Source organism: Salvia miltiorrhiza, chromosome 1, assembly GCF_028751815.1.
Source record: "Salvia miltiorrhiza cultivar Shanhuang (shh) chromosome 1, IMPLAD_Smil_shh, whole genome shotgun sequence".
NCBI lineage: Eukaryota > Viridiplantae > Streptophyta > Magnoliopsida > Lamiales > Lamiaceae > Salvia > Salvia miltiorrhiza.
In genome coordinates, this window is record NC_080387.1 from 4,915,781 (window position 1) to 4,926,315 (window position 10,535).

The following is a 10,535-nucleotide window of genomic DNA, read 5'->3' on the forward strand; positions in this document are numbered from 1 at the left end:
TCTTGCAAAACTTTCACTCCTTGATTAATCTTGAAATCCACAGTTTTTCGTCTATGAGATACTGCCGGAGCCCGTCGTTGAGACTTTGAGCAAATGATATTTATATTTTCCTATGCCCTGCAATTAACGTTAGTTAATGACAAGTATAGGGTTGAACTCATAGGGAATCGGTGTATCTCGGTACTTAGTCACAAGTTTATATGAGGTTGCCCATCTGTGGGCAAAGGTGTCACTCGCCAGTCTGTGGCCAAAATAGAATTGAAATCTACCTATGGGCAAATATGTAAAAGCTGAAAATAAACACAAGAAAATATTAGTAATAAAGACAACCTGGTTTGGGCACAATTTCGTTAACTTTGGGCACAGTCCCTGTTCATCGATGCAAAATTATTTACTGCGCTTTTGTGTCATTGGTTATAGGTCGTTGATCAATGAGATGTGCCCCCGATTGTCACGGCATCACGAACACACTCTCACCCAGCCCAATCTATCCTTGTATGTAAAGTAATGCAAGAGACACTCTATGCACGCTATCTAATCTAACCAACCATCTACGAAGACACTTCAATAGACGTTTTGCCCAGACAACATTAAGAGAGATAAACCCAATTGGCTATAAGTATGCCCAAAGGTGCATACACCACTTGCCCACACCAGTCGTACTATTCGGAGTGAGAGACACTCAACACTTTGACCCGATTATTACTTGTAACCTAGTCGTGCCCAAAATGTTACCGATCGCTTAACACCTTAGGTTTGCCCAGATTATGTTTAAATTCTGACCTACACACGCACATAGTGACTATGCCCAGATTAGACCTCACAAGTTTACATGCCCATACTTAACTCAATCTTCGCCCAACCCAGGTATAAAAGCTTAGCTACTCATAACAATAAAAGTAAAGGCACAACAGAAATAAAAAAGAAACATACTTGATTGAATGTAAGACGGGCATATTTAAAGGTTGTATCTCCCGGCACCAACTCCAGGCATAACCAAACAGAACATAAAGACAAAAAAGTAAAATGGCTTGTGGCCTTGTATCTGCCTCACAACCCTCAAAACATGAAAATAAGACTAAGGAACTAATAAAGGAAAGTGGTCGCGTAGGGGTCGAAACTCTCAGCGTGACTCTTCTCTTCGTGACCCCCTCTAGGCGTGTAGTGCATCCATATTTATAGAGAAGGCATGGGCTAGGGCTTGGCCCAGAATAGGCGGCGGTTGGGCTAGGTTTGTATGGTCGGTTCTTTCCTTTCATGACGTGCCCTAGAATCTGCAGAGCCTCCGATTATGGCAAGAAATCGCTCCTGGGAAGGTAAGAATCTCCTTCCTTTTTTGGAACCGTTGGGGCAGATATTCCCTGCCTGTGCCCGAACATGCCAGCTGTGCCTCAAATGTGAACTTCTCTCTTGGCCTTCTTTCCTTTGCCTTCGTTCCCTCATCCTCTGCTCATGTGACTTCCATTTGGGCTTTCCTCCCGAACACGACCCGATCCCGTGCGGTACTTGATATGGGCACATCGTGGGCTGTGCCTCTGTCTAAAGTCAGGTACTTGCCTCTTTCGCGGAATGGAGCATGTTCCATCTATATGCCCCCTGCACACTCTTGTGCCCAAAATATGCCCTCCCAGGCACAAACACACACACAAGCATGCAAAAAAAACTCGATCTAAACCTAAAAATAAACTAAAAAAAAACACGAACAACGGACTCGTCAGATACACTCTAAACTTTGCAGAAATATCCAAAAATTCTTCATACTATGGCAAAATCATCCAAATCCGTCAATCAACAATCGGTGTGTCGTGAAGCTTCGATCACTCCCAAAACACTTCTGAATCTTGCAGAACATGACATAATTAATGAGATCCTAAGTCGACATGGCTGGGTCAACTTCCTACATGCAGTGCCAAGCTTCCTACTTGACGACCAGACCATCAAGAAGTTCTACGACTCCATTGCTCTAAATGAAGCCACTGGAGATATTACACCGCAGAAATTGACATCTTCACTTTTGAGGATTTCACAACCTCAGTGAAACATGTCATCAATGTCGCGAGAGTGGTAAGGAAAATTTTTCGTCTCCCATCCGATGGTCCTGCTTCAACCTTCTCCGATGAAGAAGCTACCAGACTCATGGCGAATGCCGAATGCATTGAAAGACGAAGCCCCCTCAGACTCAAATATCAAAAATGTCTTAAGCATATCACGGCTTCACTCTCATCTCAGACCAATCGCCAAGATGATCAAGAAATGATGTTTTGGCATTCTCGAGTCACCAGATCACCTGTCAAGACCCCACAAACTCCTGTTGATTGCACTTATGCAAGAAGGCCCCTACAATTGGGAACAAGCTTATCTACGAGTTCTGGCGGAAGAAAAATGTGAGACCCATTCTTCCAAATACCTACGACAAGGAACAAGAGTGTCGTCAATCATCATACACAACACCAAGTGGTGGAAGGATGCCACTGAAGTTCCTTCATCCATCTACTTGTTTAAAGATCAGAAGAGCTCAATCAAAGCTCCTCCCATTATGATTAGCGAAACCCTTGTTCCAGCTACTAGTGTTTACAGCCGAACAAGAAGCTCTTCGAGAAAATATCCTTGTAGGCAATTAAATTTGTCGTCAAATTAAATCGTGACACGTGTAAATTCATGAATTAAATATTCAATTATATTTTCTATTTTATTAAATGGGATTTTATTCCTAAATTAAATAGATATATAATTAATATTTAACATAAATGAATTAATGGGCTCATGGACACCTAAAGCCCTAAGGCCCATGCATGAAGGCCCAAAGCCCATAAAGCCCACGAAGCCCATCTCTAAAATCTATAAATAGAGGTGTTGAGGTGCTCATTATAACGACTTGAAGGAGTGGAAGATCAAAGAGCATAAAAAATCCTCTCTAGTATCGCAAGTTGAAGTGGAAGATTGAGGAGTTCAAAGAATTCTATCAAGTATCAAGTGAAGTCTTGCAAGAATTGAAGAGCTTCAAGCATCTTCAAGAATTCTATTCAAAGCTTCAAGTATTATTCAAGTATCTTGAAGAATTCTATCTAACGTTCAAGTCTCATTCAAATCTTCAATTGTTTGAGTATTCAAATCTTCAAATATCCTTCGAATCTTCAAGTATTTGAGCATTCAAATCTTCAAGTATCCTTCAAAATCTTGAAGTATTCAAGTATCTTCAAATCTTCAAGTATTTCTTCAAATCTTCAAGTATTTCTGCGAATCTTTGAAGTGATCTTCAAGTATCCAAAGAAATCAAGTTCAAAAACTTCAAGGCATTCTTACAAATTCTAAGAATGTTCTCAAATCAAATCAAGTTCAACGTTCAATCCAAAATCATGACTTGAGTCCTTTGGATTTATCGTCATCAAATCAAGTATTTCAAGAACCTTCGAGTTTGTTCAAGAATCAAATGGAAAGAAGAATCAGAGGATTAACTAGAGATTGCAACCCGCATAAATCTATCTTCAAATCTATCAAATTATCTTTGTAACGCATTTTGTATTTATCAAATTGAAATACAAAATTTGTGTTTACAAATTTTGGCACGCCCAGTGGGACATCTCTACCTCTCATCTCTACTCTTCACCAAAAATCTTGAACTATGTTTACTCAATCAAATGCAGCTACTCCAGCTTCATCCAAAGCTTCTTCGGCAAACGTTGGTGTGATCACACGAAGCAAATTGAAATCATTGCAAGGAGTGTCCAAGCCGATCTTTCATCTTCCATCTATCCATGAAGAAGATGACAACTTTGAGAGAAGCTTCACATTCCCCACTGAAAATTATCAACTCCATGCAAGTGTCATGATGACAAACACTTCCACCATGGAGGAACAACTCTTGAACTTGACAAAGATGGTTGAATCTCTAACCAAGCACATCCAAGAGCAAGATGCCCAGATTGCAAAGCTCAAAGGAGAAAAAGGAGATTCAAGCCACGCCAACAACGATAAGGAAGGCGAAGAAAGCGAAGAAGATGGAGAGAATAACGATGAAGAAATCTCCAAAGACAAGCCAAAGAGTGATGGAAAAAGGCCTTCAGGAAATGATACTCTCTTCTCGTCTGGTGGCCTCATTCCCATCGACCAACTCAAAGAATTCATCGAAGCAACAATGAAGAATAACTCCGGTGGAAGCTCCAAATCATCATTGACTTACTCCAAGCCATATACTCGGCGAATTGACAGTATGAGGATGCCTCTTGGCTATCAACCACCAAAATTTCAACAGTTTGATGGCAAAGGAAATCCAAGACAACATGTGGCTCACTTCATTGAGACGTGCAACAATGCTGGTACTTATGGAGATCACCTAGCTAAGCAGTTCGTTCGCTCATTGAAGGGAAATGCTTTTGATTGGTACACCGACTTGGAGCCAAACTCAATTGATAGCTGGGAGCAATTGGAGCATGAATTTCTCAACCGTTTCTACAGCACTAGAAGAACTGTTAGCATGGTGGAGCTCACAAGTTCACGTCAATTCAAAGAAGAGCCAGTCATTGACTACATCAACCGATGGAGAAACCTTTGTCTCAACTGCAAGGATCGATTGTCTGAATCATCTGCCATCGAAATGTGTATTCAAGGGATGCATTGGGGCTTGCAATACATCTTGCGAGGAATCCAGCTTAGAACATTCGAAGAACTTGCTACAAGAGCTCATGACATGGAGTTGAGTATGGCAGCAAGCGGAATTGAAGGGCCACCCATCCAAGAACCTAGCAAATTCAAGCCAGAATTCAAGAAAGGAGGAAAATCATATGACAAAGCACCAAAGAAGGAATCTATGGCAGTAAAAGCAACTTCCGTGAAATTTCTAAAGAAAGAAGTTAATCAGGAAGACAACCAGAATGCTCCACGAGACAATCAAAACTCTTCTCGAGACGTGGGGCAAAGAAGACCTACCTTGAAAGAAATGCAACAAAAACAATATCCATTCTTAGACTCTGATGTTTCAGGAATTTTTGATGACCTGCTCAAAGAAAAGCTTATCGAGTTGCCAGAAATGAAGCGGCCAAATGAAGCAGGGAAGGACAGACGATCTAAGTTACTGCAAATACCATCGTCTGGTTGGGCACCCCATACATGATTGCTTCATCTTCAAAGATAGGGTCATGCGGTTAGCTCGAGAAGGCAAAATATCTCTTGAAGAAGACGCTACTGCTGTAAATATGATATCCACCGACTTGAATGAAGCATGCCCCAAGGATGACTTTCCTTTGCCAATTGCCGAATTGATGATCGATGCCACAACTGGGCATGAAGCATTAACCTTCATGGATGGATCTTCCGGTTACAATCAAATTCGCATGTCACCAAATGAGGAAGAGTTAACAGCATTTCGAACCCCGAAAGGAATCTATTGCTACAAAGTGATGCCATTTGGGTTGAAGAACGCTGGTGCCACTTACCAAAGAGCCATGCAGAAGATATTTGATGATATACTTCATAAAAATGTTGAGTGTTACGTGGATGATTTGGTGGTTAAGTCCAAAAAATGAAACAATCACCTGCAAGATCTACGAATGATTTTTGAGCGACTGAGAAAGCATCAGTTGAAAATGAATCCATTAAAATGCGCATTTGGCGTCAAATCCGGCAAGTTTCTTGGGTTCATTGTTCGCCATCAGGGGATAGAAATTGAACAAGCAAAGATTGATGCCATACTAAAAATACCCGAACCTCGAAATATTCATGACCTGAAAAGTTTGCAAGGGAAGTTAGCATACTTACGAAGGTTTATTTCAAATTTAGCTGGAAGGTGTCAACCATTTAGCCGAATTATGAAGAAGAGTATACCATTCGAGTGGGATGAGTCATGTAGAAATGCTTTCAAGAACATCAAATCTTACTTGATGCAGCCTCCTGTATTAGCAGCACCTGTGCCAGGACGCCCCTTGATTTTATATATTGCTGCTCAAGAACGATCCATGGGAGCTTTGCTTGCGCAAGAGAATGAAGGTGGAAAAGAGAATGCATTATACTACTTGAGCAGGACAATGACACCAAATGAGTTGAAATATGCTCCAATTGAGAAGTTGTGTTTGGCATTGATTTTCTCTATCCAGAAGCTTAAGCATTATTTTCAAGCTCACACTGTCCGCCTCGTATCTAAGGCAAACCCTTTAAAGTTTGTGATGTCCAGACCTGTTCTATCTGACAGACTTGCACGTTGGTACCTCCAACTGCAACAATTTGAGATTGTGTATGTTCCTCAAAAGGCTGTGAAGGGACAAGTGTTGGCAGACTTCTTAGCAAACCACCCAATTCCGGCTGAATGGGAGCTAAGTGATGACCTCTCGGATGAAGATGCACTTGTAATCGATGTCGCCCTACCATGGTGGATGTTTTTCGATGGAGCATCTCATAAAGAAGGTGCTGGTGCCGGGATCGTGTTCGTGACACCAGAACGTCAAGTGCTGCCATTTTCCTTCACTCTAACTGAGAATTGCTCTAACAATGTAGCAGAATATCAAGCTCTGATCCTCGGTTTGGAAATGGCATTGAATATGCAGCAATCTCACCTCAAAGTATATGGTGATTCTAAATTGGTGGTTAATCAAATACTTGGATTGTATGAAGTAAAGAAACTTGAATTATTGCCATACGTCAAGTATGCTCGAAAGATCATTGAGTGGCTCGGAGATGTGGAGATTGAGCATATTTCAAGAAGTGAAAACAAGCAGGCAGATGCCTTGGCCAAACTTGCATCCACTATAGCTATGATCAGGGGTGAAACTCAAATCCCAGTATGCGAAAGATGGGTCATACCACCCATTTTCGAAGAAGAAAAAGACGAAGAAATCGAAAGCCATCTTGTTGAAGTCTTTGAGATTGAGGAGGAAGATTGGCGCCAACTGTTGGTCGATTACCACAAATATGATAAATTACCAAGTAATCCACGCCGAAGGGTTGACATCCGACGACGCGCCACTCGCTTCATATTTTTCAAAGGAATACTTTATAGAAGGTCTTTTGATGGAGTATTTCTAAGATGCTTAAGCAATGAAGAAGCCGCCAAAGCTATGGAAGAAGCGCATTCTGGCGTGTGTGGTGCTCACCAATCGGGACCAAAGCTGCATTTTTCGAATCAAGAGGATGGGCTACTACAGGCCAACTATGGTGAAAGATTGTTTGGATTATGCACAAAGATGTCAAGCCTGCCAATTTCATGCGAATCTGATTCATCAGCCACCTGAGCCACTACACCCCACAGTTGCATCCTGGCCTTTTGATGCTTGGGGCATGGATATTGTTGGTCCATTGACAAAATCATCAGGGGGCATTTATACATTTTGGCAGCGACCGATTACTTCTCCAAGTGGGCTGAGGCGATACCATTAAGAGAAGTGAAGAAAGAGACCGTTGCTGAGTTTATCAAGACCAACATCATCTATCGCTATGGAGTTCCTCGCTACATCATAACTGATAATGGAACACCTTTCAGCAACACGGTGATAAACAAGCTTTGTGAAAAATTCGGCTTCAAGCAACGGAAGTCATCGATGTATAATGCACCGGCAAATGGGTTGGCTGAGGCATTCAACAAGACTTTGTGCAATCTGTTGAAGAAAATTGTTTCAAAATCAAAGCGTGACTGGCATGAACGTATTGGGGAAGCATTGTGGGCATATCGAACCACCTATAGAACTCCTACGCAGGCAACGCCTTACTCTTTGGTATATGGGGTTGAAGCTGTCATTCCTCTCGAGCAACAAATTCCCTCTTTGAGAATGGCCATTCAGGAAGGGCTAACTGAAGAAGAAAATGCACGTCTGCGTCTGGAGGAACTCGAAGCTCTAGATGAGAAAAGGCTGGAAGCTCAGCAAAAGTTAGAATGCTACCAAGCTCGCCTCTCAAAGTCTTTCAACAAGACGGTGCGAGTGCGTTCTTTTCAAGTTGGAGATTTGGTCCTCGCTGTGAGGAGGCCAATCGTTGTCACTCATCGTGTTGAAAACAAATTCGTATCAAGGTGGGATGGCCCATATGTTGTCAAGGAAGTCTACACAAACGGAGCATACAGGCTTCTTTCTGATGACAACGTCAGAGTTGGGCCTATCAACGGCAAGTTCCTGAAACGTTACTATCCTTGAAAGGTGGTAGAAGTTGAAGCATGTACATATGTATATAGTTTAATAAATATATATATATATATATATATATATAGAAAAGCAAAAAAAAAAAAAATAGAAAAACAGAAAAGCCAAAAAGATGAGTCAGATGAAAAACCAGAAATGGAGAAAAGCAAACAAAATGGAGTGTATGAAGACAGCTCCTTGACGCACGAGCCTAAACTGCATGTTACTCCTGACCCGCATGAGTATAAACTGTGCACGGCACCCAACCTCAAACACATGTTGATCCTATGAACTACGTTTTGACTTGATCCCTTTCAAAAGGGTACGTAGGCAGCTTAGATAATTTCTAGGTTCAGTCATGAATTGTGTTTGACTCTTTTCAGTTTATATCATCAAGTTATGATTTAAGTTGATTATGTGAAGCCGAATATGTCTCAAATTGGGAAGAAAATCAAGCCATCAAAAGCAATATAAGCACATTTGGAGAAGATGTCAAAGTATCCATCACAAACCAAATAAGAATCATCAAGAGAGAAATGATAGAAACTGCGGTTTGCACCAATACTAAGCAAATGGGTCTTGATCCTCCAAAGTTCTCTGAGCAGAGATCAAAAGTGACTCTGAAGTCTTCAAAATTTCACAGCATTTCCTCATCAACATGTGCAACTTTATGTTTGTCAAACTCTCTTTTGAATTATGGGATTGCACCTCAGGCAATATGAAAGGAGGCACTATCTTGCTTGAAGAACAACGCCATCTTCATCTCCCACATCTCTATCATAGCAAGCTCTTCCTTGATCAAAGCAATTCTGACGATGGCTTCATTCTCCTTGGCTTAAGCATCAAGAAGAGAAGACTCAATCTTCTCGAGTCGCTGTGCAGAATTCTCCCAACTTCGTGAGATGCCAAACATGACAACCTCACTCAAACCAGACTCGAACAATCCCAAGTCTGAGCGCACCCAAGACCTGTCAAAGAATTGAGTCATCTGGCGTTGAGCCTGCTCAGATATACGCAAATAGAAGATGTAACCAGCAATCTTCAAAGGTTGGACTCACAATGGCCCAGATCCGAGCGCACCCGAAATCTGATTAAAAGCCAGTTGAGCCACCTGAAGTGCAAAGTAAACACCACTCAAATAAGGTCTTAGATGGGCTGCTGCCAGATTTTTGGATAACTCTCTGAGGATGGTCTTTAGTCGGGCTGATGGAGATGTCAAGACTGAAAGAAAAATGACAATAGATTCCAAACTTTGCAAATACTCAAAGCATCTTGTTTGGGGCAAAATCCGCCATGAAGTTGGTTGATAAGACTACACCAATCTTGAATACAGTGATGGAACAGTGCAACGGTCTTCTGCAGGTCGTCATCATTAAGTTCGAAGGGCCACTAACTGCAAGAAAAAGAAGAAGCAGAATTCAGATTTAGAAATTTATTTGCATCAAAATAAAAATGTGACTTCAAGTCATTGAATGGCAAAATGAGATCTAGTCGAGCTCATGACTAAAATTGTATATCTACACAAATGAAAGGCCCACCAAGCTCACTCTCTCTATGAAAAATAGGGGCCCAATTCTCTCTAAAGCCCAAAAGTAGGGATTCAGCCCAATCTCCAGGGCCAACGCCTCAAATCGTCGACCGACACTTCTCTCTCACTCCTCAAAAATCCCTCTCCTAAATCCTAATTGCTGCTACTGCCTCCTGCTCATGAGTCACGCACGCGAACTCATCTCTCTCTCTCTCTTGCCGCCGCCCGCAACATCCAAACAGCTGCCGTCGTCGTCCACAGCACTAGAGCAGAGCGCCCTCCAGCCGCACCAGCAGCTGCCGCACGACAAGCTCCCTCTCCCTCTCTGTCTCTCCGAGAAATCGCGACCTAATTCGTAATCACAACAACCGCCTTCCGTCTCTTTCTGCGCTGCCCGCGTATGTCTATCTCGTTGAAGCTATCTGTGCGGCGTGGAGTTTTGTAGTCTTACAGCCTTTTGCTTCTTATTTTGTATAAGAACAATATCCGCAAATCATGCCGCGAGTTTGTGTGAAAAACTTGCCCAAGTATGTAGTGGAGGACCATCTTAGAGAATTCTTCTCCCAAAAAGGGGAAGTGACAGATGCCAAGCTTATGCGCACCAAGAATGGGAAGAGTCGGCAATTTGGGTTTGTGGATTATAGGACAGAACCGCAGGCCGAGAAAACCAAGAAGACGGCGGCTCCCGAGGCGGCAGCATGCGCGGCTGAGGAGGTGCCGGTGGCGGAGAAGCCCGCTGCCCCGGAGAAGGACGTGCCCCCGCAAGCCGGAGCCCGAACCCGAGCCGAAAAAGGTGGCGGCGCCTGCGGAGAAGGAGAAAGATGAAGCGGCGACGGCGGATGAGAAGGTTGCTGAATCCGCTTCCTTTAAAGAGGAGAGCAACAAAGTCGATGACCTCGTCAATCCGG

General features: G+C 42.5%; 1 protein-coding gene across 1 annotated transcript; it reads left to right on the plus strand.

The window, feature by feature from the left end:
* The first annotated feature begins 5,546 nt into the window (after positions 1 to 5,546).
* LOC131006784 (uncharacterized) lies at positions 5,547 to 8,114 on the plus strand. Its single transcript, XM_057933959.1, has 2 exons — positions 5,547 to 6,880; positions 7,301 to 8,114. The coding sequence occupies exons 1-2, from the start codon at positions 5,547 to 5,549 to the stop codon at positions 8,112 to 8,114; spliced, it is 2,148 nt and encodes a 715-aa protein (XP_057789942.1).
* Positions 8,115 to 10,535: the final 2,421 nt, after the last annotated feature.